Source organism: Ochotona princeps, chromosome X (genome assembly GCF_030435755.1).
Source record: "Ochotona princeps isolate mOchPri1 chromosome X, mOchPri1.hap1, whole genome shotgun sequence".
Lineage (NCBI taxonomy): Eukaryota > Metazoa > Chordata > Mammalia > Lagomorpha > Ochotonidae > Ochotona > Ochotona princeps.
The window spans coordinates 147,150-173,561 of record NC_080865.1 but is presented as its reverse complement, the minus strand read 5'-3'; the positions used below and the strand labels follow the sequence as shown (position 1 = coordinate 173,561).

General features: G+C 42.9%; 1 protein-coding gene across 2 annotated transcripts; it reads left to right on the top strand.

The window, feature by feature from the left end:
* The first annotated feature begins 127 nt into the window (after positions 1 to 127).
* On the top strand, positions 128 to 24,935 carry VEGFD (vascular endothelial growth factor D). 2 transcript variants are annotated; one of them, XM_058659230.1, is made up of 7 exons: positions 128 to 647; positions 12,389 to 12,599; positions 15,057 to 15,247; positions 18,378 to 18,526; positions 19,763 to 19,863; positions 23,726 to 23,921; positions 24,500 to 24,935. In XM_058659230.1, exons 2-7 carry the CDS (start codon positions 12,404 to 12,406, stop codon positions 24,624 to 24,626), a joined length of 960 nt encoding a protein of 319 aa, XP_058515213.1. In that variant the 5' UTR covers positions 128 to 647; positions 12,389 to 12,403; the 3' UTR covers positions 24,627 to 24,935. The 2 variants fall into 2 exon arrangements, with proteins under 2 accessions (XP_058515213.1, XP_004597569.1); XM_004597512.4 differs by lacking the exon at positions 128 to 647 and adding an exon at positions 988 to 1,140.
* Positions 24,936 to 26,412: the final 1,477 nt, after the last annotated feature.

Sequence of the window (26,412 nt, the reverse complement as noted above, 5' to 3'; positions counted from 1 at the left end):
CTGACTCCAGCTAACTACGGATGTGTACCTGTAGTTACAGAGAACAGAGAAAATCACTGGTCTCCCACATGGGTGCAGGGTCCCAAGGCCTTGGACCATCCTCCACTGCTTTTTCCAGGCCCATGCAGGGAGCTGGATGGGAAGTGGAGCAGCTGGGACACGAACCAGCGGCCGTATGGGATCCCAGTGCCTGTAAGGGGAGGATTAGCTAATTGAGCCATTGTACCAGGCCCTCTTTTTCTGACTCTTCCTTCCAAATAAATACAAATTTTAAAAATGGTCTTGGGAGTGTTTGCTGTTTTGTACATGCACATGGACGTTTTGTTTGTTTTTGTGCCTAAGTGGGGCTTTGAGGCCTCTTTGATTGCTTTCTGTGTGTCACTGGCAATAGACACTTGAGCATCTGAGGTCCCCTGCTAAGCGACGCTGTTGTTACACAACAGTGCAGACTGTGTGCTGCGGTTTCATGTTACAGGTTATCTGAGCATTGGAGGCCGTTTTTAAAGCTGCCCTGCCATGTGTGGGGACGCAGCAGGATTACAGCCAAGACTTCCCTGCACTCTGCCAAAATCTGTGGCAGATTGAAGACACATGCTTCTGCAAGCTTCCATGAAGGTTGTTAAAAAAAAAAAAGTTGTAATCCAGAGGTGGATAACAGCTTTCTGTGGCTGTGAGCGTTGGTGACCACACCACGTCCTTGCAAAGCAACTTGAACCTGAGGCTTAGGTGGAAAGACTTTTTAAAAAATTTTCCTGGATGTGAAATGAATTTAGACAACTTTCTAATTTCAGATGGAAGATGTGGCCATCTCTTCATTATTTTTGGAGTGTAAGAACATTGTAGCATTTTTTCATCTCTTCCCGTCCAGATTGTGCAAAAAAGTAACCTTGCCTAATTGAAATCATTTCATCGGATTGTGATCACAAGTGATTATTTGCTTTTTTTTTCTGTGTGAAGTTGGGAGTTTTGAACTTTCTGGAGAATGGTTTTTGAACCCTTTTGCTCTGCTTGATGCCAATTGCTTAGTGATCCAGGCACCTTAAAATATTCAGAATGAACCGAGAGTGGGCAGTGGTGAATCTCTGTCTGTTGTCTTACATCCAGCTGCTGCACGGCTCCACTGGCCACGCACCTTCAAAGGTAAGTGAGCTCAGTGACTCCTGCCATAACGTTTCTTTTATTGGGTTATGTAGAGGGCTTGCTTTCTCTGTTCTCTGTATTTCTGAAACAATGATAAAACTTAAGGACATGCATAGTAATGGACAGGATATTGACTGTTCTAATTCATAAACTTACTAACCTTCATGTTATGATAATTTGAAGATGCTTGCTTTGGGGTGTTTATGGAGTTCTAACACAATCTTGCTTTCAGCTCTATCTGTGCATGGCACAGTGGTTTCCTTGTGAGGCCCTGATTTGTTTTGATGACACAGATAACTGATTATTTGTGACCAGCAAAGGATGCTTCCTTTATTCTGTAAAACCGAAAGTTCCAGCGCCTTTAACAGATGTTTTTTATTTGGTTTTCCAAATTGCCAATTGTCACCATCTGAAAATACAAAAGGCCAGGATGTGCAGTCCTGCTGAGCACTTAGGAGTTGAAAATCTGGAAATACTTGGTGAATAGTATTTAATGACTGTCTTGTACAACTTTGGTCACTTAAATGCCTCTGCACATCTCTTTGACTATGGATTGTCAAAGCCATACCCTGCCTTACAACAGTGCCAAAGAATGAACTGGCTGAAGCAGAATAAGAGTAGAATAAGGAAAATCCATTGATTTCCATCATGCCTTCTTTAGTATATGGAGACCTATGCTTACTTTAAGAAATCAGCGTCCATGTTCTGAGTCACTATTGTGGGGATGTGGAATCACCATGATTGGGCATCAGAGTAAAGGGTGCTGCAGGAAGCCAGGCTTATTTCTGCTGTTTAGCAGGCTCCTTCTCCCTGGGTATAGGAAAGTTGTACACCTGTCGCACTAAACATTTGTAGAATGTCTACAGTGTGCCAGGCACATGAGCAGAAGTGATAGTTTAATAAAATAAAGATGTCTTAGTTATCTGCATATGTTATCAACAGCCAAGGAGTTCATTTTGGCCTACAGTAAGGATAATTTCAATTTCTGAAACTTTAAGTAGTATTATAAATTTTTATAATGAATTTCTTTCTGTTATTCACTGCATATACTAAATAAGTGTTGGAGATAAGCATTGCTTTCTTGAAATCTAAATTTTGCACAAATCATTTCTTTACTGTTCTGGTGAAGAGAAAATATGAAAGAGTATAATTCTGATTGAGTGAATACTCTGAATTCATCCTGAGAGACTGCACAAAAAGAGTAGAGTTGGATGAAACATAAAAGCAGGATTTACAGTGATGTGCTTGATTCCTAAGTACATTGTCATGATGAAACTGGATCACTGGGCATTTAGACACTGCAGAGGACATTGGTAAAGGTAGAGGAGAAAGAGATGAGTGAGTGTTGGTGGGGGGCCACTAGATCTTTCAGGAGAGCTGTGAAAGGGGGCTGCTGGACTGATCGCCAGTGGCACAGCAAGCTGATGATAATATTTTGCATAAAAATACCCTTCCCACCAAATAGATTTTGCTACCCTGATTGAAATAGGGGTATAGTGGTTGACTGTTGCCACTGTAGTGCTCTGTACCAGTAGTTTCTCTTTACTTATGTCTTTGTGGCTCAGCTAAGAGTCAGAATGTCAAGGCTCAAGCCATTGGTCTCCCATCCTCCTTGCCCCAAAGGCTGCAGGAACATATGCTTGCAGTGATGGTGGAACTGTGGAACCAGGCAATCAGACCTCTGCTTACATTATGTTCTGTAATGTAATAGAGTTAAAAATTACACTTCTCCCATAGAAGGCAGCCGAGGGCATGAAATTGCTTGGAACAATAATCATCATCACAAATGCATAAACTATTGGGTTTTCAGATAAGTACTAGAAAGGCTGTCATGGATATAGTCTTGGGCTTTTCAGAGCTTACTTTTGTAGAGAGCCCAGAGCTGGCATGTCACTCATGACCATCTCACACTCATCTGACCCTATATTTCCCAAGTACAGCTGTATCAAGTGGAAGCATGGGCATTTGAGTAGAGCAGAGATTTAACATATGTAAAGGTGTAAGGGGGGCATAGGCACCTCCCCAAATGCAGGGTGACTTGATAGGAGAGAAAATCATTAACAATCTTCATCAAACTGTAGGACAAGATCTCTGGCTTCTTGGTTTCCTAGTACCACCTTAACACACGTAGACAGCCACACTTGCATAAGTGTACACCTATGCACATTGTTCCTGCTTTTATAGTTTGTTTCCTCCAAGTCTAATCAGAGATCCTGAATTTCTTATCTACACATTTAAAGAATCACAGAGCCATCAGTGCCTTAATTCAGTGCCAGCTTGTTTTATTTTTAAAGTTATTAGATCATACAATGGACTTTTTTTTCCTTTTGGCATGTCATTCCACAAAGTTTGCCACATACATGGATTTCTGGAGCCACAACCACCGTCAGGACACAGAACTCACCTATGACTTCCCACATTCACTTCTCTTACCCTTCTAAAGTCAGAACCTCCTCCCAACCTCTGGCACCCACCGACCCATTCCCAGCCATTGTTTTGGGTTTTTGAGAATGCCATCTAAATGGAGTCATATGGGGTGTAACTTGTTGAGATTAGCTTTTCTTTCACTCATATCATCTGTAAGATCGATCCAACTTATTGCATATACCCGAGGTGCATTCTTTTTATTGCTGAATAATCCAGGAATTACTTAACCATTTCCCCATTGGATGACACCTGGATTGTTTGCAGATCTTTAACTGTTGTAAACAAAGTTATTATAAACATTAATATACATATTTTTGTGTGAGCATAAGACTTTATTTATCAAGGACAAATTCTCAGGAGTAGGACTGGTATAGCATATGGTAAGCATATGTTTATGAGAAACTACCAGCACATTTGCCAGAGCTTTACACCACGCACAGGCAGTTTGGGGCCATGTGAATCCCTGCTCCCACCTTTCCAATAAGCCGTCCAGACAGTAGAGTGGTTTATGATACTAGGCAAAGCTTCCTCTGGGTGGGGGGGGGATATTATTTCCCCTTGAGCTCTATGAGAGCCAAAGTCACAAAATCTCAACTCAACTTACAAGTCTAACATGGCCAATGCATTTTCCTTGATTGGTAGTGGGGGAAGAACATGTGTGGCAGATAGCTGGGAGTGAGGCATGACAGTGCACCTTGGACCTGAAAGTGAGAAAATCGGTAGTTTCTGCTAAGCCTTGACCTTCTAATTAAAGATTAAATATTGTAAGAATAAATTAAATTGACAAATTTAAATGTAAAAAAAAAGATTAAATGCAATTTTTTTTTCAGTGAAACACAAGGTGCTGAGAAGTTATGAGAACACTGAGCTATTTGTATTGTAACCTAATCCACCCCCAAACCCACTGCAAAGGGGTAACAGGAGAATGGAGACCCTAGGAAAGTTGTGTGGAATGTAAATCCTCTTTAAGTCACACCAATCTTCCTGCCTATTGCAAATGTAAGATGTTACACACCACCCTCCTTAAAACCAAATCTCCTGAATATACAGTTTCAATACAATTTGACAAAGAAAACAATGCCAATGACTTGTTAAAATTTGTTTGTGTAACAGGTAGGCAGGGAGTGCTGTGGGGCTTACATCTGCTGGCTGACTTCCCCAGATGCTCACAATGGCCACCAGCTATAAACTCAATCCAGGTCTCTCACATGGGTGGCAGAAACCCAACTACTTCTACTACCTCTGCTGCCTCCCAGGGTTGGCATCAGCAGGAAGCTGGAGTCAGGAGAAAGGAACTGAACCCAAATATTCCCATGTTGGCTACAGCATCATAATTGATGTCTTAACCACTAGGTCAAATGCCCACCCCACATCAATGTTGTTAAAAACTCTTGAATACAGTGAGAGAATTTTAAACCCAGTGGGAATTTAGCAAAGTTGGTCTACTTTTCCATTTCTGGAACAGGGATTCCTAGTAGCATAAGGCTGGAATGAGCCAAGAAATTCTTTTCAGCTCTTTGAGTAAAGTAACCAGGGTCCCCACTCAGAAATTCTTTGCTGATGACTTAGGTCCGGATAACTTCTATCCATGATCAGAACCCAGCCATGTCCACCCAGGCCAAACTCCTTCCACTTGCTATCCATGTTCATGGTCTCCTCTGTGCTTTCTAGAACTGCCTTTTAAAGATGATTATAATTTATGCTTCTCTCTTGAGTGGCAGCATATTAAAGCGGTACCTATTATCTTTTATTTTATTTTGAGAACTGGACTTTTTTGATTTTTATGGGAATTTGAAAGGCAGATTGGTCTGTCATTTAATATAGTTTCATGCAAAGCAGTAAATCTCATGCTGTGTAGGTAGGAATACAGTATTGTTGTTCTTCAGTGTTGAAAAAAGGACATTCAGCTTGGGGCCAGGCCAGCAATCATGTGACTTGAGTTAGGAAAAGTTTTCAAAACTCCAGTTCAGCAAGGTACTCATATATACCTTAGACCTAAGATATGGCTCAAAGAAATTTAAAGAGTAAGACTTAGTGTGAACGATAAATTGGCCATCCAGTCCCTGCTGAAGAACAGTGAACATGTCTGATGTTCAGGCACTAACCCAGGTTTTTCAAAATCAGCACGTGTTAAAGCTTCAAATGAGTGATTCTCATTAAATTGCTTGAGAACATTTTCTGATAATCTTTCTTCTTTGAAGTAATTTTAGAGTTACTGAAAAGTTGCAGAGAGAGCATGCCGAACTCCTGAGTACCCCTCCCCTGACTCTATAATGTGAACACTTGGGGAGTATGGACAAATTCTGATGACGAATCTGTGCAGGGTGGGATTCAAAGATCAGTATTTCCTCAAAGGCTCTTCCAAAGTGATGTAGCTTCCATACATGATTAATCTCAGGGTAAAATTTTCTTTAGCTTTTCATGAGTTAACTTGTTTTTTGAGTCAATTTAGTCATACATTTAATATAAACATTCAGCTCTTATTATCACTATGTGAATAAGATACTGTAACTGCTTAAGTGGCTTTCACAGCCTGTGGGGAAAACAAGCATAAGATAAATAATGACACCAACAGTTCATTAGTGTCACAGTGGTAAGCATGAAGAAAGTGACAGATGGCATGTTCAGAATCTAGATAACAGAAGAACCACCCTTGGCAGGGGTGGGAGTTGTAGAGAAGCTTCCCTGAGACAAGAACATCGAAGTGGAGAGAGGTTGAGCTAGACAGAGCAAAAGGAACCCCAAGTAGAGGGAACATGGGCTGAGGCCAAAGCAAGAAGAAATGGACAAAAGAACACACACACACACACACACACACGTACACCAAGGAAGCATGTGTTCAGTAATATTCCTTTGCTCAACTTACCAACATTTTCTAATGCATCGCAGATTAAGTACAAGTAGCCTGACCTTCCAGCATCCTTCATCTTTTTACATTAAGCTACTAGATTGATATGCAATAGTATATGCAATTGATAATAGTATAAAATTTATATAGAGTATAAAATTTACCCATTCACTCATTGTAAGTAATTCAATGACTTTTAGTAATTTACCATGTTGTACAATCATCATCTGTGTGAGATCCCTAAGCCCTTTTACAATTAACCCCCACTGCTACTCCTGGCCCCTCCTTGGAAGCCTGCTTTCTATCTCTTAGGGATAGAAATCCTTGAGTGCAATTGGTTGGTCTTCAGATACATTCATGTCTCTTCAGCAGCCATTGAACTTTTTACCAACCAGCAGTAGTACTTCCAGTCTCATCAATAGTGAGTGTAAGATCCCATTACTCCTTATCCCCAACAGTATTTGGTCCTGACAGTCTTTCATTATAAACGCCATCCTAGGTGTGAAGTGGTATATCCCTTCACCAGCGCCCCTTTCTCATCTTATTTGCCAATCTTGTCACTCTAAACCTATTCTGTGCCCACCAAAGAGAACCTCCTGCTTTTTCTTTTTTAAGTGACTCTCCTTGATATTCCAAAATCATGCCTTTGTTCACTTGTGAAATGTACTACTTGACGATGCTTTGTGGAGAGGAGGAACCAGAAATTGAGAGTTCCAATTTTAATAAGCAAAGACCTTCGGCTTTCACACAGCATGGATACTTCCAAGTTTCTCTTACAAATCCCACCGCCATACCTCTCCCAACATCTTACCTGGCATCTGGGCTGCACATGACCTAGATGAGTGCCACTCTGCAGAGAAGAATGCCACACAACCTGAGAAATGAACAAAATGAGAAACGATTGCCCTTCAAATTCTGAATTACAAGCCCAAAGACTAAGCCTCACATTTTAGAAACTGGCTTATGGTGGCCAAGAAATAAGAGAATGATTTGTTATTTAGAAATAACATTACTAATAGTCTTGGATTAAATACTGAAAGCAAAAAAAAAAAAAAAAGCAAGGTTGCTGCTTAATGAAAAGCAGAGCTCTGGTAACCTTTGTTTCATTTCCTTCCTCTTGCTGATTGCTTTTTGGTTGTTTTAATTTTGATTAGCACTTCCATCAGAAAACAGGAACAAATTATGAGCTACTTACTGGGCAAAGGGTTAGTAGCTAAAACCATCGAGATCAATCGCTGATGTATTTGAATCTGTATTAGCGCTTTTTTTTTTTTTTTTTTGCTTTTTTCTTGCCTGAACAGATAACAAAAATGAATTACACAAAAATCAGCCAGTGCATTCACTGTCAGATTTTGGTTTACGTTGAAATGCTAGTACTTCCACTTGAAATAGTGAAATGACATCTATTTCTAAGTTACTTCAAACTGGATTCTAAACTAGAATACAAAGCATGCTTAAATAACTGCGAGTAGTTGGATTAACAGTGAAGTCTTCATGGTAGGGCAAGGTACAGAAGCCATGTAATGACTTTGACCCAGTCTAGAGAGTTAATATTTTCCCTTGATTTCTCAAGGCTGGCTAGCTTACAGATATTCCTGTGATGGAATTGAAACCTGTAAGAACTATACATCAGTCTAGGTTTACAGATGCTATTAGATGAAATTACTTAATAAGTAAAAGTCATTTTAACGTGGTCCAATTTTAAAGCTTCAAAGAAGCTGTTGGTTTCTTTCATTGTTTTCAGGTGAACGCATTATCACAAAATTTTATCCTGAAGACTATATTGCATATGAAGCACTTAACACCATTTAACTAGAAAAGAGAATGAGTAACTAGGAAGAGAGGTTATTGACAAATGAGCCTCATTGGAAAATCTGTTTCAGAGTTGCCAGCTTCATTAGCAAGTATGCTATCACATCCCCAGAGTTCTTAGATGAAGAATCTGTGGCAAGTAGCTTAAATGTAATGCCAGATCCACAAACATGAGCTCTGCTTCCCGAGCTCACTCCTAAAAAATGTCCTGGATTGCAACTTTGCAGAGAAGTGAGAAAGCATAGCGATGAGCTCACTGAGCATCCCAGGCTGTCTTGTTTACAAACCCACGTTATTCCCTGTGTCTCTTCTGTTTGACAGGGTGACCCTGTCATCTATTCACTCTGTTCCTACTTATCTCTGAAACTCAGGTCAGGCCAACCCCTTTGGGTCCATGCGTTCTCTCTCCTGCACAATGCATTCACTTTCTTCTCCATGTTGACTCTTTCCTTCAGTTTATAATCACATTCAAGCCTCACTGCCTTTATTACACACACACACACACACACACACACACACACACACATAGACACACACACAAGATTGAGACTTTTAAGCAAGAGAACCTTGTAGATTTGTGGCAACTAGGCAATAGAAAATGGCAACAGTCAAGCTGGACCCCCTAAAATATTCTGACATGTCCATAATTTGATCCTTGCCACGACCTCAAGTTTTAGGGGAGTCTCTTGCAAGGGTTAGAGTGTATATCTCAAAAAGATCTATTCCAGGATGGGCTCTTTGTCTGGCAGAGTCTCTGAAAGTGACACTCTGTTTGACACAGGCCTCCGTGAGAGCAGAGAGATGACAGACACAGGAACGTCACCAATAGTCTTACTGTTTCTCCTAGCGGTGCCTGGCAGTTGGGTTGCAGATGCTGGACCTTCCTCTGATCCTCATTAGCATGCAGCTGCACTTTCCCCTGACATCCCAGGCCAAAACACATCTCCTTGGTGTGTTTATCCCCACCTTTGCCAGCCGGCTGGTTGGCTGGTTCAGAGCCTGGGAGGTCCCATGCATCCAATAAGACTCCAAGAATAACCCCAGGAGGGAAGAGTGCTCGACCTTGAGAAGACAACAGTTCCTGACAATCCCCTTTCGTCACAGTGCGCCAGTGTTAGCCTCATGGTTGGCTAGTCTTTTGTGCCCATGCCAATGTTAACTTAGTTGATTGGATAGTTTTTCATTCTAGTGTGAGCTGTTTGTGCTAACCATGATAACTGTGTGCAGAAATGGCATTGAATCCACAAAACTGCCAAAACTGTAAGACTGGTGTGTTGCAGGCTGGAGGGCAGAGGCCATCCAGAACTTGGCCTCAATAGAAAATGGCCTTGATGAATGTGTTGCATCAGACACATGAAAGAGGGAGGAGGGGTGACTGCTGCTAACCATGAAGCTGCTTCACTGGAACTATATGAGGAAGCACATAGTGCCTTGCCACCAGGATTTAAGTTAAACTAATCCCTGAATCAGGAAGATAAAGTAACACTGTGGATTCAGGGTCTATGGACATGGCGTACAGTGGGGTACAACTATAAGATTTCTAAATGATAAGGAAAGAAGTTAGAAAAAAAGTCTCCCAATGAAGATGAAGCTACTCTATAAAATTTCAAAGCACACAAATAATTATTACTAATAAAAAGTAGTAAAAAAAATAATATAGAAATCACCTATGAAGTTAAAATAAAAAATGATTTGGAAAAAATACTTTAAAAGTAAGCATTTTTAGGGTCCTCAAAGAGACAAAGCAATAGTATTAACGAAATAAGGATGATAAAGTAAGAGAGATATACAGGAACAAAGCAAAAATATACATAAAGAGGAATGAGGTAGAAGCACTTGAAATTGTAATTATTGTTATTTAAGTTAAAAAAAATAAACTTGGACTACACAGAGAACTGGTGATTGAGAAAATCAACTGATTGACCTGTAGAAGGCTCCAACTTATGTCTAGTAAGTACCTGAAAAAGAGAACAGAGACAATATTATACATGGGATCATGAAGAAAATAATGGATGAGACTACTAAAGAAACCAGGAAAAAGACAGATGGCCTCAGATTGAAATCATTGTGAGGATCTCTGTTACAACTTGTCAACTGCCATTGTAGCTTGAAAGCAATCAAAGCTGGGCTAGTCTGCTGCACATACTGGCAAGCACAGGAACCAGGGCTGGGGTTGGGCCTTGTGGGGGGTATTGGGGATCACTCCGACTAGGCTGCAGCTCCCACTGGTGTATGTGAGGGCTGAGTGTGTAGTGGATTGGGTCAGGCTAGGCCTCAGCATCCATTGGTTAGTGTAAGAGATGGGGCTGGAGGCAGAACTGACCTAGTGGTTGCAACTACCAGTGTGTGCGTAGGCTGATGTGGGTGACAGAGCCGGAACCCATACTGGCTAGCACACACAAGAGTCAGGTCTGGGATCACTTCAAACCAGGTTTCTTTGGGGATTCCCCCCAAGTGAACCACTGGAATCAGAACTTCAACCGTGGGGAGAGTTGCAGGATCTGTGGTTTGACATTGGAGTGTATGTGTCAGAACTGGGCCTCCTCAGTGGCTAAGACAAAACAGTGGACGGCATGCCCAGATGCCCATGGAGGATATGGCAGTTCTTTGGGGCCTGCAGAGGACATCCAGTACCATAGCAGAGGAAGGAGGGCAGAAAAATTTGGACAACTACCCCAGCCAAGTGTTGACAGCAAATATCTGGGCAAATGGAGACTCTAAGGTAGACTATGTCAACCAATGGACCTTGGAAGAATTTCCTGTACTCTGACCCAGGCACTCCAGTATGGGATGCAGGCATTTCAATGGGAACTTAACCACTGGGCCACAAATGTGCCCCTGTATGATTGATTTTGAAGATGTCATAATTCACTTAGTTGTGATTGTTCACATGAGCAAGAAGCTACATACTGAAAACCTCACTGAGATTTTTCTCTTCCCCCCAGCCAGTGCAGTCAATTATATCAACCAAGACACTCTACACAACTGTATGGAAAATAAATTTCAGCATAAATGCCAGTAGTGTATTTTATCAGGAAAAGGTCATGTTTTGGAAACAATAAGTAGGTTTTAAAAGAAAATTTAAAAGGACTCCAGAGCATTAAAGGTGTCACTGTGGTGTGACTGTAGGAGGTCACCAGGTCTTTGATAGTCTGTTTCTCAAATAAATAATGGAGATGAAGCAGTGGTCATTGGCTCCAAAATAGGTGTGATAACCATCTTCATTTCCTGCGGCTACTTAACAAATCACCACAAAATTGGGGGCTTCAAAATATGGGGAACAGGCCCGGCGGCGTGGCCTAGCGGCTTAAGTCCTCGCTTTGAATGCCCCGGGATCCCATGTGGGCGCCGGTTCTAATCCCAGCAGCTCCACTTCCCATCCAGCTCCCTGCTTGTGGCCTGGGAAAGCAGTAGAGGACGGCCCAAAGCTTTGGGACCCTGCACCCGCATGGGAGACCTGGAAGAGGTTCCTGGTTCCCGGCTTCGGATCAGCGCAGCACCGGCCATTGCGGCTCACTTGGGGAGTGAAAACATCGGATGGAAGATCTTTCTCTCTGTCTCTCCTCCTCTCTGTATGTCTGAGTGTAATAAAATGAATAAATCTTTAAAAAAAAAGATGGGGAATAATCTGAAAGAAGGGTTCATCTGGGCTGTGCCTGCCCCTTCTTTCCACTGCTCTTCTGGCTTCTGGTGGCTCTTTGCCAGCACAGGCCTCCCCTGTCCTCACACGGCTGTCTGCTCCGGATCTGTGTCTTCTCCCCCCACCCTTGTGAGAACACTTGTCATCGATTTAGTCTACGCACATTATCCTGGATGGTTCCATGTCGAGGTCCATAATACCACTGCATGTGCAGGCATCCTTTTCCCGTGTTAGGTTGTGTTTTATAGCTTTAGGGAGTCATGATTAGACATATCATTTTGCAGTCCACCATTCATTTGGTGCCTACAACATTTCTTGTGTTCTGAGAACCCAAGAGGAGTGAACCCTTTGAGTCAATCAGAAGTGAGCTAAATATGAATAAAACAATATTAGATGTCTTTTTCCTACATAGCTGGTATGTATTGGAAAAAATCTCTGTGTAGACTTTTAAGTCCTAGCAATGCAGATTATCAGGACACATTCAGTAACTTGTTGTTGAACTGGTATTTTTTTTTTAAAAGCAATCGCCCCAGTCAATGTTAGAATGGTCTGAACAGCAAATCAGGGCTGCTTCGAGCTTGGAGGAGCTGCTGCGCATCACACACTCTGAGGACTGGAAGCTGTGGCAATGCCGGCTGAAGCTCAAGAGTGTCAGTGCTGGGGATTCCCGCTCAGCCTCCCATCGCTCCACCAGGTTTGCCGCAACTTTCTATGACATTGAAACGCTGAAAGGTAGGTGTGTTAATGTGGAAGCAAGTTCTTTGTCTATCAGTGCATGAGAAATGTGCTAACTTTTTCCAAAAGTTTGAGTAGAGCAGGCTCATGCTCACATCAGAGGGAGAAGAAAGGGCAGAGTGTGGAGGGGTGCTTGGTAGAGAGATATATTCACTATGATCTTGAGATTAAAAAAAAAACTTGACCCCAAACACTTCAAAATAGTGACATAAATTTAATTCAGCAATGAGATTGGGGAAGACCACTCTTCATAGTACTGAATTCACTTTAAAAATAAAATAACTTGGGTATTCAGCAGAGTATTCTGGCATAGATCTGATAGTTGGGTCTGACTTGTTTGCTTCACAATTCTGTGATTCTTAGGAAAAGAAGTAGAAGCTGAAGCTGAGTCATAATACTAAAGCACTGGTATTACTAGGAGAGAAACGGAGGGAGAAAGTAATTTTTTTAAGATTTATTTATTTTTATTGGAAAGTCAGATTCACAGAGAGGACAGCCAGAGAGAAAGATCCACTGGTTCACTCCCCAAGTGAGCCGCAATGGCCGGTGCTGTGCTGATCCGATGCCGGGAACCAGGAACCTCTTCCGGGTCTCCCACGTGGGTGCAGGGTCCCAAAGCTTTGGGCCGTCCTCGACTGCTTTCCCAGGCCACAAGCAGGGAGCTGGATGGGAAGTGGAGCTGCTGGGATTAGAACCGGCGCCCATATGGGATTCCGGGGCATTCAAGGCAAGGACTTTAGCTGCTAGGCCACGCCTCCGGGTCTCCCACGCGGGTGCAGGGTCCCAGTGCATTGGGCCGTCCTCGACTGCTCTCCCAGGCCACAAGCAGGGCGCTGGATGGGAAGTAGAGCTGTCGGGATTAGAACTAGTGCCCATGTGGGATCCCAGCACATTGGAAGACAAGGATTTAACCACTAGGCCATCTCACCAGGTCCTGGGAGAAAATTCTTGAACAGAATAATGAGATCTGGCTAGAAAATGTACATCTAAAAGAAAGGGAAAAATAGGTTGCTAGCAAGGTGCGCGGGTTCTATGTAAGAAAATTACTGTCTCATAATGAAAGGAATGAACTGCTCGTGCAATAAAGCTGTCTACAAACAGACTTCCCCTAGGCCAAATCTCCCCGAGTGATAACCTGTGTGCTTGGAGCGGAGGCCCTCTCTGGTCATTCTGGAGGAAGTCTGTTTACAGATACAGGGGCACAGGATGCAAAGGCTTGAAGATGGCGTACACATGGAGAGGAGTTTGTCTAGTGCCGCAGAACGTACTCCCCTCAGACTTGGCTGTTCTTTGGCACTCTGCATCTGAGTCTATGGGTCAGCGGTGCAAGCCTGGCCTAGTTGGGTCTGCGGCTATAGCTGCCCCAAGGCTGCACTGCAGGTGGCGGCTTGAGGCTTGCACTGGGGCAGGATGTGCTTCCAAGTTCACTTCGCAGTTGTTTGCAGGGCTGATTCCCCACAAGCTGTTGTACTGCTACTCCAGTTCCTCGCTGGCTGTTGGCCAGAGGCCGCCCTCAGTCCCTGGCCATAGATTCTGCAAACCAGGAAGGAGGGCCCGGGAGAGAAAGCAGCTAGTGCAAGAAGGAGCTTGTAGTCTTTTCCTCACCTAATCATAGTAGCAATGGCGCCCCATCCCTTTGCTTCATAAGAATGCAGCAACTAGGTCCAGCACAAACACGAAGGGGAAGGGCGTGACTACCAGGAGGTGGAGATGATTGGGGGGGTCAGTTTCACCAGGAACCCTCAACACAAAGTCAGCAGTTTCATGGCAATGTAGAAGTGAGTGGTCCTTTTATCATGAAGTTGAATCTTTCCCCCACAAGGTAGCCCTAGGAAGGCTGTATAGCATTAAGCATCAAAGTGTCAAAATCGTACTTAAGGGAACAAATGAGGAGAGAAAAGCAAGAACCACTTTTAGGATAAAGTACAGAAGTTTTTACTCCTAGAGGCTTATCTCTGTATTTCTTCTTTCCCTTAAAATGGCTGGGACCAAAATCTTAAAAAAAAAAAGCTTGGACCAAAGGATTGCTCCATCCATTAAAATGAATGACTGATTTCATGGTTTTGTATAAACGCCAGTACTAGGTACTGCAAATGAGACAACTCTGATTTAAGGCAACACCAGATCCACTTAAGTTGTCCGTTTGTATGGGTGGTTCTTTATAGCCTCCATTGACTTCCTCATTGGCCAGCTTCTCAGTTCTTAGTGAGGCATGGGACATGCTGTTTGTTCCCAGCGGGAAACAAAATGCGCTGAGGCCACAAAGGTGTGGTGCAGACAGAAGAAAGAGGTTTCGCTTTTGCTTTACAAGCTCTATTGGGGGTAAGGGCTGGCAGGCATACCCATCCAGTCAAATCGTAACAATGTGAAAATGACTGCTCCGCGTGAGTCTGGCTCCCGGTGGCAGGTCAGGAGAACTTGGTTCGTGGGCCACAATGAGCTTCCTGTCTGCAGTCATAGATGAGGAGTGGCAAAGAACCCAGTGCATTCCCCGAGAGACGTGCGTGCAAGTGGCCAACGAGCTGGGAAAGAGCACCAACACCTTCTTCAAGCCACCCTGTGTGAACGTGTTCCGTTGCGGTGGCTGCTGCAATGAAGAGAGCCTCACCTGCGTGAACACAAGCATGTTGTATGTGTCTAAACAGGTAGGTTGCAGCAAGCATGTCCTCCCCAACGCGCAGCTTGTGGCAGTGCTAGCAGCTCCTGCCAGGTCCCATGCCCAGCACTGTGCCAAATACTTTACAGGCAAAATCTCACTTTGATCCCTCAAATAACTAGCAAATGGGCTATGATATCTTCCTTTGCAAAAGAAGATGGTGAGGTTCAGAGAGGTAACTGGCCTATCCAAAGTTTCCCAGCTGGCGAATGGCAGAGCTGGGACTCAAAGCCAGGCTATCGGACTCCATAGGCTGAAGTCAGTGACTAGCTTGTGCCTACCATGTTGAGAATCAGGAAGCCTTAAAGAAATTACTAGAATGGGATGTTAAAAGGAATGGCAATAAGTGTGTGGTCTTGTGCCTCTGTGACGTTCTGACTGAGGAGGTTGAAATGAAGGATGGGGAGGTGGGAGAAGGGGTATGGGATGGTGATGTAGCTGGGGCTAGCAGAGAAGAGCAGCTGTGCCCATCCATGGGCTGAAGATGCCAGAGAAGGGGGAAGTTGCAGACATTTAGGAAGAGGCTGGAGGAGCGCCTCTGGGATGGCCATTGCCGACTGTTAGTTGGTGTGGCATGGCAGCAGGGCCAAGAAAGGCGAGAGGAATGACAGCTGCAGTCAGTGGGGACCAGTGGCCTGGGCCATGCAACTTGGAGGGAAAGGGGGAGGGAGGATGGTATCTCTGCAGGGGCAAAGGGACAACATTCGGCTCCCTTCCCCCAAAAAAATCATTGAAAATAATTCTGAGGGGCAGAAGTTTGGCTTAGTGGCTAAGATGCCATTTTGGATGCCCACATCCAATACTGAAGTGCCCAGGTTCAAGTCTTGGCTTTCCAGTCCAGCTTCCTAGGAAGCAGCAGGCGAGAGCTCCATAGCTGCTTCTCTGCCACACATGTGGGACAACTGAGTGGAGGTCCCAGCTCCCAGCTGCTGCCTCGCTCAGCACTGGCTGTTGCAGACATTTGGGGAGAGAAACAATGGATGAGAGGCCCACCCCCAGGGCCTCCCACATAAATTAAATAAATAAATAGAAATAGTTTCCCTTCTCATTTTTACAAACTTCCCCCTTTTCATTAGTCAATATTTCCTTTCCATGGCATCCACATTGCTGTACAACATAATAAATGTTGCATATTGGAGCAGTAGTAATAAATTAGGAAAGTTGCAAGTAAAGCTGTGGATCAAGCAACATTTCTTTTGGTTCTATGTTGAAAACTCCTCAAGTATTGACATATCCATTTAACTATCACATCTTCCTCTTATAGTTATTTTCCTTGTGATTGTGAGAAGAGATAGTACAATAAAATTACATATGCACCGAACACATCCATGTTAGGCAACTACCTCTTTTTAGACTTAGATAGAGGAAAAACAGAGAAAGATCTTCCAACCACTGGTTCAGTCCCTAAATGGCTGCAATGGCCAGCGATGAGATAATCCGAAGCCAGGAAGCAGGAGCTTCTTCGGAGTCTCCCACACAGGTGCAGGGGCCCAAGGACTTGAGCCATCCTCCACTGCTTTCCCAGGCAATAAGCAGGGAGCTGGATGGAAGTGGACTAGCCAGGATACGAATTGGTGCCCATATGGGATGCCAGCACTTGCAGATGGAGGATCAGCCAGTTGAGCCATCATGCTGGCCCCTAGGTAACTACTCTAATATCAATTGTTTGTGCCAGTTGGTTAACTCGCCCTCCATTTTATACTTCTTAACCTCTAAACTGTTCTTAAAACTGAAGAATTCCCTTTGTTAATTCCTTTTAGATAATCTTGGAAGTTGTAAAAATTCTGGCCTGTACTAACTATTAGCAAAAATAATAAGTATGGCTAAGTATCAACTGTTCATAGAAGCAAAGCTTGCATAATGTAAGAGGATTTGATACTTTATCATGTTATTCCCTAGAGTGTAACTGAAGAATTGCACAAGGAGATAAAGTTTGCGCAAGACAAAAACCCTAAAAACACTCTTAGAAGTCCCACTCTTAGATCCATGGAAGTCCCATCCCACTTGGAGGAGTTAGCATAAGCACAACCTTAAGGGATGGCTTCCACTTCAGAGTTTAATATGTTGAATAAAAACTGCATGATGGCTTCGTATCAGTCTGATATTCATACACAATGTTAGTTAACAAGCACTGGAAAACTCCATGGCTTCACACGATAATGTATTGCTTTCACTCCTGTACCTGAAGCTCAGTTCAGGATGAGCACAGCTGGGCTTGACTCCAAGTTGCAGTGTGAACCCTCATCTTCCTGTGTTTCTCAGTGAGCCTGCCAAGTCATGCTCTTCTCATGACAACAGCGTAAGCAAAAGAAAACAAGTCCCACAGAATACTCAAAGTTCAAGTGTGTATCTGTGTCATTACTCTGGCCAGCAGAGCCAGTAACATGGACAGGGAGAGAGTCTGGGGATGAAGCACCAACAGGAGACCAGTGATGGTGGAAGTCTCTCTGCAGTCTCTATTGCTCCTTCACCTCTCCTTATATACTCTCCCCTCCTCCCAACATCCTAATTTAGCCAGGATATTGGATACAGATGAGTCCAATTAGTCTAGGTGTTTTTAGCCACAAGCCCAGTTCCTGTTCCTGCCCATTCCTACGAACACTAATCAACTCCTTAGCCCACAACATGTCATATCTGCTAACACCCCACTGACCAAAGCCAATGGTATGGCCAAGTCCAAAGTCGACAGGAAAGTGCCTTTCTTCAATAGGAGTGATATGGTAAGGGATAAGGAAAAAGTTTGGGTAATAATGTAATCTATCAAGATTTCAGAGAAACCTAATCACTTTAGTCTCATTTAATTTTTACAATGTGTGTTCAAATTTGATGTGGGAGCAGGAACCAAAAATGCCATTTTACGAGGATACCCATGATGCCAAGGAGTTAAAGCATTTGATCAAATTTAGAAGACCCTTCATCAAGTTGGATATGGCCCTTGTCTCCCAGTTCTCACCCCAGCATTCTTGTTGGCCCTTGCCATTATTAGTTCTCCAAATGGGCAACTTTGCTAAAATCACACCATAAGTGTCAAAGGCCAAAGTGCAGACTGCAGATATTCCTAAAAAGCAACGAATAAAATCAAGTGACATATGTCTTATGGTTATCTTTTCACACTATAGCTCTTTGAGATATCGGTGCCTTTGACATCTGTTCCTGAATTAGTGAATGTTAAAGTTGCCAACCACACAGGTTGTAAGTGCCTGCCAACAGCCCCTCGACATCCATATTCAATTATCAGACGATCCATTGAGACTACAGAAGAAGATGGGTAAGCATTTCTTGTGCTTGTTTTGCCTTTGCCAAAGCTATTTATGGAGAATACCTGATTAGTTATAGCTGTTGCCATCCCTTCAAGCTTTTCATCTTTTAGATTCTAATCCAGATTTACTGATAATAACTGACAAATACATTTTTATTAGGTGTGAGATGTACATTGTACTAGAACTCAAAAGCTTGCCGCTTATGTTTATGTAGGCATCTTTGTTCATATGCATATCTAAAGCAGTTGAAGAAGTGCTCAAGACACCAGTGTGTCGCTTGTCTCCTCATTCTGGCACAATGATGAAATGTTTGCATGCTTCAGTTGTAAATGAAGGAAGTTAAAAGATTCCTGGAGCGATTGGGAAGTCATTGGCCCAACTACCATTATTCGACTTTTGCAACTTTCTAGTCTTCTCACTTACTGTTGCCCAAGGGGAAGGTCTTATTTTAAACTGAAGTTATTTTGAGTGTGAAATTTTCCTGAGTCTAATTTTGTGAATTTGAGACAGATTATGACATTCTAAAGTGTTCTGGGACCAAAAGGAACTTAAATATAGAGAAACAAATGAGGAAAAATTGCAAATAGTGAATGAAGGGATTAAGTAACTAAGTCAGATACTTACAGTTTGCAGCCATAAAGTAATAAATGTTTGGTGACAATGGCAGGTAAAAGAGTTAGCTGATAATGTATGTTAATTAACCCTACGCCCGAAGGACACCTTGATCTCTCTCATTGGAGAGGACCGCTTACCCTCAACAGTGTTCTCATCACAGTTTCTTAGAAGCTATCTACAGCAATATTTACCTTTGGCAAGCAAACTGTTAATATAGCTATAATTGACACAGTTTTAACATTCATCTTCTTGAAGAGATTATAATTTTCCAAAATTATGATTTGTCTTTTAAAGGTTTTCAGCAAGGACAGCTGTAATTACAGAATTACTATCTAAAAGATGCAATTCATAAATATGAATTAAACTCCTTAAAATCAACTATTCTCACATGCTTTTATAGCAAAACAACTTGAAACGTATTCTCTTAGCAATTTTGAATATGCAATACATGATAATTAGCTGTAATCACCGTGCTATACGAAACAGTAGGTATCAGAAGTCTTCCTGAGATTAAAAATTAAAAATAACTTTAAAACAATCTTAACTGTTCTCCACACACAATGGTATTTAACTTTGCAAGATTGTGATTAAGCATGACAGCTTTTAAATCTGAGTGTTTTCTTTTGTAGCTGTCCACAATTCAAGAAACTCTGCCCGATTGACATGCTGTGGGATAACAACAAATGTAAATGTGTCTTACAGGAAGAGAACCCACTTGCTGCAACAGAAGGTAATGATGATGGAAGGGAAGCAATTATAGGGATAATGAAAATTGTAACAATAGCAATGAACTTTATGCAGTAATCACTTTGAGCAGACCATGCCATAGGTCTTTTGTATGTATTAACTCATTTATGCCCCACAACAACCATATAATATACTATTACCACCCCCATTTAATAGTTACAAAACGGACATCCCAAGATGGCTAGTGGCTTCCTCAAGGCTGACAGCACCACAAGGGATCAGATTCCAGAGCCCCTTTTTCCTTTAGCCATATAGAATGCACCATTCTGCCGTCCCAACTCAAAGAGAAGCCCAGTGATTAGATCATGGCAAAGCATTGAATTCTAACTTTAAACACTCAAGAAAGCTACTTTCAGAAACACTCCAAGCACACTTTGCTAATCCGTCTGCACACGTGTGGACCACGAAGGGATTTTGGACGTGGTTTCCATCAACTCCATCATGTGAACACATGCCAGTAATTTACTTTTGGGACTAGGGAAAATTAAAAGCCTAACATGATCAAAGAGGAGTTGGGGACAAAGTGAGGCAGACTTTCTTCATGGCTCATAATTCATACTGCTGTAGCTTTTTGGTGAGGAACATGTGGCTAAAAACTAACACAATTTTTACCTATTTCCCATAGAGCTTGACATGGTACCACTAAAACAAAAAAATTATAAAAAGTCATGTAACTTACACCTTGCTTGGTTTAAACTACGATCTACAAGCAGTAATAGTAAGGAGGAGTAAACTGTAAGAAATCTGTTTTGGATGCTGTAAACAACAATCTACTTCCCAATATTTTCTCTCAGATTTCTTCTCATGCAAGCTCAGCCCAGGGTGTGTAAGGGAAAGTTCAAGTTCATATAGTTTAAATGTCCATGCAGATCTTGACCATGTTCCACACCCTTTCCATCCAGGATTCATCTATCATCTGCTCGAATGTGCATCAGTTATGAGGAAACTTGCCACCTGTCCTGGCAACAGGGGGTGACGCACATACTCCTGTTGCTAAGCTGAACCCAAATAGTTTTCTCTGCAAAATAGACTGTATGCTGGAATATAATCTTATGTTGTTTACCTTTTCGAAAAGGTGAAAAACAGATGGAATTTAATTTTAATATACTTTACTTAATCTAACAGATCCAAATAGCATTTCACTGTGTCATCAATATAAAAGTCATTAATAAACTGGTTTACATTTTTCTTCTGCCTTAAAAACCCAGTGTATGTTTTACACCTACAGCACCTGTCACCTATAACTCTCCCTCTCACTCGCAGCCACATGCATCCCTTAGCACCCTTGTTGGGCAGTCCAGCTGCAGAGCATCAGCTCTTTAATTCAGATTTGACCCAGCGATCGTGCATGATGAATCAAATTCTTTTCCATGTGACTCATTTTAACAGCGTTGGAAAGTTATGGGACTTTGTATAGATAGAGCTCAAAAGATGTTATAGTGGAGACTTCCTGGCACGCAGCCAGGAAGTTTTAAATGTAGCTGCTTTGCAAGCAGGTGCAATGTTCATGCATCTGGGGAGGGGACAAGACCTTAGATGAAGCAGCTTTTCTCTGCTGGACTGAATTCCCCAGGAGGGACTCAAGCAGGTGCCGGTGCGTGGAGGGTGGCGCAAGCAGTGCGGAAGGAGAGAAATGGCCTGCGCAGGGAGAGGGATGCAGCCACGAGGCCGAAGGTGAGGAAACATAACCAAGCGGGGATGCCTGGAGATGTCCAACCTGATGGGGACAGAACAGGACAGAGCTGGCTGATGGAAGAGGAAACTGGGGGTTGCCAGGAGGGGGGAGGGGAGCTCATGGACACGGCAGAGAAATCTAGTGAGCTTTGAGCCAGAGCTTAGCTGTGATGCTGCATTTAGCGAAACCACGCAACTGGCTCTAGCAAAGGTGTGAGGAAGAGTGGGCCCAGGCAGAAAAGGAAGCAGGCAATCTGTTGGAAATGTACAGGTAGTCATCATCACTCCTAATTTTCATTTCCTATAACTCCCTAATGTGGACCAAGTTCAGTTTCATTTCTCAAGTGGCCCCATCAAACTAACAGCATATACAGAACCCACTAAATACCATTTTCCTGTATATCACTATTAATCCAACTGCCTTTTCTCTGATGGCTCCACTGCCCCGGATGAATGCACCTGGGTTGGTGAAGCCAAGTCCGATTTAATTCTCCTAGTTAGATTCATGTCGTTGTTACAAACTGTTGAAACTCACAGTGGAAAAAAGAAAAAGAAATTAAAAATCTGAGGTGATCCTAATTCTGTATTTTATGTGTCCCTTCCTTTCTCAAGAGACTCACAATTTCAAGGATTTATTTTTAAAAATGGCATTAGCTTATTGATGAAAATAGTAATGGAACAAGGCTGAGTAAAGAACACACGGGGAGCACATCAGCAACCTCCCTAGGGTAGAAATCAGGCTCTGAGACTTCAGGCTCCCACCCTTGGCTATGCACTCTTCCCGCCAGTCTCTATTGTTTTTAAAGCAATCTGAGGAGAGCTTCTGCCAAATAACCTGCTGAACTTCAACAGACACCTAGGAGTCCATGTTTTCTTAAGCAGCCCTACTCCTAGCCCCCTCTTCCCCGCCCAGGACCTGAGCGGAATCCTGTGAGTCTGCCGCCATCTAGTGATCAGTCTAAAGCTTGTAAGCATTTCTCCACTGTCGTTTACCAACCTGATCTCATGAGTCCTGAAATGACATCTACCTCGCTGGTGCATGGCTTCCTCAGCTCACCTTTTTCCTCTTTACAAAATTTAGAATAGTCTTGCAGGATTCAGCCTTCCAGGACTCAGTTCGTATAATTGTTCAAACACCACCAATTATAGAATGGTTAAGGCTAAGAGATTGAATGACATGGGAATTGAATGGGAGTGCTACTTTGTTGCATCAGATGTTGGCAAGAACATATGGTTTAACTCAATGTCTTAAAATGCTTGGTGAGATTCCTTAGTGTTTCCACACATCCACCTGCTAAAAAGGTCCTATTATTACAGCAAGTAAATCCAAGCAATGTGTGCCGAGTGTCTGTTTTATGCCAGAGCCACAGACCTGGTTCCCTACCCTTCAGCTATTTTACTTAGTAGGGAGAAAACATGGAAGTGACAGAGACATATACTCTGGTGGGCACTTCTGTGGGCTTGGAGAAGGTAGGAAAGATACCAGGTAGAAAAGGATGACTGACATCAAGGACAGGCCAGTGGTGTGGGTTTAGAAGTTGTGGCATGTTGAAGAAACAGAAAACACTGCAGTTGGGTACAGATGGGAAATAGGATGTTAGAGACAGAGGAAGGAGGGTGGAAGAGGAGCCTGGGGGATTTAGAGTGCATTTCATGAAGGGTCTAAACTGCTGCCTTACATGCCTACATGTTTCATGGCAATGTTGTAATTGGCAGTGAGGGAACATGTGTGTTGCCCCGACCCGGGATCTAGACAGTCTGAGATGGATTCTGCAACAACACTGCTTCTGCTGCTTTGTCCTTTTAATCTTCTACTAATAATGAGAGGACTGGACTCTTAGCTTTTACAGAGCCTACTTATCTGTTTTAATTATTAATGCTTGGTTGTGGAAGTTTACATTTTTTTACCAGTTTACCCAAATCTAAAATGTTTAAGAAATTAGCTTGTGACTTTTAAAAATCAGAAGCCTAGAAAATCACACCACTTCTGTGCTTTTACAGTGACCTCAGAGATTCTCCTTGACCTCATGAAAAACTTAGGGGCAAAAGTTGCTGGAAAATCAGGTGAATCCCTATTCCTTTAGGATACCGTAAAATCTGCAATCAGCTTTCATGACGACATTGTCTAGGCAGTGGCTATTTAAGTGGTAACCTTTGGGGTTTCCATGTAGGTCACTCTCATCTCCAGGAAGCTGCCCTCTGCGGGCCACACATGAAGTTTGATGATGAGCGTTGTGAGTGTGTCTGTAAAACACCATGTCCCAGAGATCTCATCCAACACCCAAAGAACTGCAGTTGCTTCGAGTGCAAAGAAAGTCTGGAGAGCTGCTGCCAGAAGCACAAGATATTTCATCCAGACACCTGCAGGTGAACCGCTGTTTCTCTTTCCTGGTGACTCAGCTCATTGGCATTTAAAGGAAATGCCATGCTGAATCAGGGGATTCTTTATTATGCAATTTTTCCCCTCAATGCTCATGGCTCCTTTTAACAGTAAAACAGATAAGCCAGAGTATGAGAATATAGAGGGTGATGATTAATCATGAAATTAAGACAATCTTAGCTGCTCTTACATATCTCAGGCAAAACCTAAACTTCTTTAAATAATTATTTTGGGGAGAGGAGTTTTAGATGAGCAAACTCTATTATTTAGCCTCTCTCTCACCATATATGTGCTTGCTTGTTTATTTGCTTATTCTTCCCTGATAAAAGATACCATCAAATTTATATAACAGGAAGTTCATTGGTGAATAAAACTCTTGGAGGTTGTCATTTAGCCTTAATAGATTTCAAATCCACATGGGATAATCAATCAGGATTTTTTTTTGACATGTTGAAAATATATCTAGAAAAGTTCCTTTGGAAAAAAAAGTTAAAGGAGAACAGAATTGTTCCTTTGGATTTAGCTCTTGATTCTGAGTTCTCCTCCCCACTTTGTTTTGTAACAGTTGTGAGGACAGATGCCCCTTTAACACCAGAACATGTGCAAGTGGAAAACCAGCGTGTGCAAAGCATTGCCGCTTTCCCAAGGAGAAGAGGGCTGTTCGGGGACTCCCAAGCCAAGAAAATCCTTGAGCTGACCACCTGGCTTCAAGTTCCCCAGCCCTGTCACCTTAAACAGCATGCTGCTTTGCCAAGTTTCTGCCATTGTTGCCCTGCCCACTTAACAGGCCCCCAGGTGTTAGGAAAAACAATCTGTCTTACATAGTGCCATGGTGAAGCCAGACTAACCTTCCAACATGCCCGTGGGGGAGTCCCTGCTTCAGTGACACATGTCATCTAGTTGTGAATGTCTGCACACAAAGGGGGCTCGGGGGAGAGGTCTGAAGAACCCGTCTTTGACTAACTGACAGACTGGCTTGGCATGGAATGGTAGGAGCCACACAGCTGTTACTCGGGGCGGCCGAGGAAAACCATAAGTCCCCGGGGCCTGTCGATACGTGCAGCCCTTTGATGGAGTGTTCCTATGCAGAGCTTGAGACTTCCTAATGCTGGCCAGTTTGCAGCTTTCTAGTTTAGTGCTCTACTGTTTGATGTTTCATATTTAAGTGTATTTAAAGAAAATAAACATCATTATTCAAGTTCTACAGTGTGTCCTTTAATATGCCTCCAATCTGCATTTTATGCTAAAGGAAAAAATAGTGAAAGGTGGGAGGTGCAGAGAAAGACTGGAACACAGCAAAACTTCATCTCCGCTTTGGAAATAGTAAGCAGGAAGAAGTGCATCAGACCTTTACAACTATAAACGAGAATAAACAAATGACCCAAGAATCAGCTAGCAGTCACCCTGTGCTTTGAAATGAAAGTGAACTTGACTCCATGCCGATCATATGACAAAGGGAAGCCCACTGATGCCCGTGACATCACTGAGGTTTTGTGCCACTGCTGGAGTCTGCTCTTGCTCCACTCTGACATCTCAGTCACATCTCAGCTCTCAAGGCGACATGCTTCCTTTCTGTTCCCCAGAAGGCGTTGTCCCCCAAAGTAGTCTTACATATAACTTTCTGGTGTCACAGACTTTGCTATAATTTTGGTGTAACAGGAGGATCTTAGCAGCATTACTTATCAAAACTGTGAGTTCCCTTCATGGTATCTTGCATTGATCCACACACAGTCTATTACAACACTGGGTCCTAATCAAGTCTGTATAACCCAAGTTTCTCAGGCCACACTACCATGGAGAAGTACAATCATAAAACAGGTGTAAGGATGAACACCCAGCCACTCAGTGGTGTTACTGGATGCCAACCCAAAACACTTCCCTGCCTCTGCAAGGTTACTGAGCTGTTCTGCAATTCTCTCTTTGGTCACCAAAGTTGTTTGAGGCCTCTGGCCCCAGACCCAATGACACCTTTTGGTTTTCAGTCTCAGCCTGTTTCCCAGGGAGGTGGGCTCGCCTGGGGGTAGATCTCCACTCTGCTGACACTGTCATCCAGCTATTTACTGGTGCTGGCCCAGTCTCTCTTCTGCCACTGTTTCTCTTGCCTTTCCCTTATGAACTGGATATCAATAGACTTCTAATTTTATTATTTTTAAATTCAGCTTTTCTAAAGTTCTTACACTTAATTTCTTAACCATATGTAGCATTCACCTGCTTGCTTTGTCCTTTTCATTCTGTTTCTACCACTCCCCTATCCACTATGATGTTTGCTTAAGTTCCCTTGAGAGCTCAGGCGGAAGAGCAGCCATAGGACATGGCCCAGTTAAAGGACCCATTTTGCTCATCTTCGACTAGAGAAAGCAGAAGCCAAAGCCCTGACAAGTAAAAAAGCCCTGGGTTTAAAGACAGTCTTTGCTACCAATTGCATTTTGAGGCTGAACACTTCCTCAAGCCTCAGTTTCTCCATCTATCAAGTGTGGT

Coding starts and splice junctions, on each gene's coding strand:
- VEGFD (XM_004597512.4), top strand. CDS start 1,054: ATGAACCGAGAGTGGGCAGTGGTGAATCTCTGTCTGTTGTCTTACATC. Junction 12,600..15,056: donor TGACATTGAAACGCTGAAAG/GTAGGTGTGTTA, acceptor TCCTGTCTGCAG/TCATAGATGAGGAGTGGCAA. Junction 15,248..18,377: donor TGTTGTATGTGTCTAAACAG/GTAGGTTGCAGC, acceptor TTCACACTATAG/CTCTTTGAGATATCGGTGCC.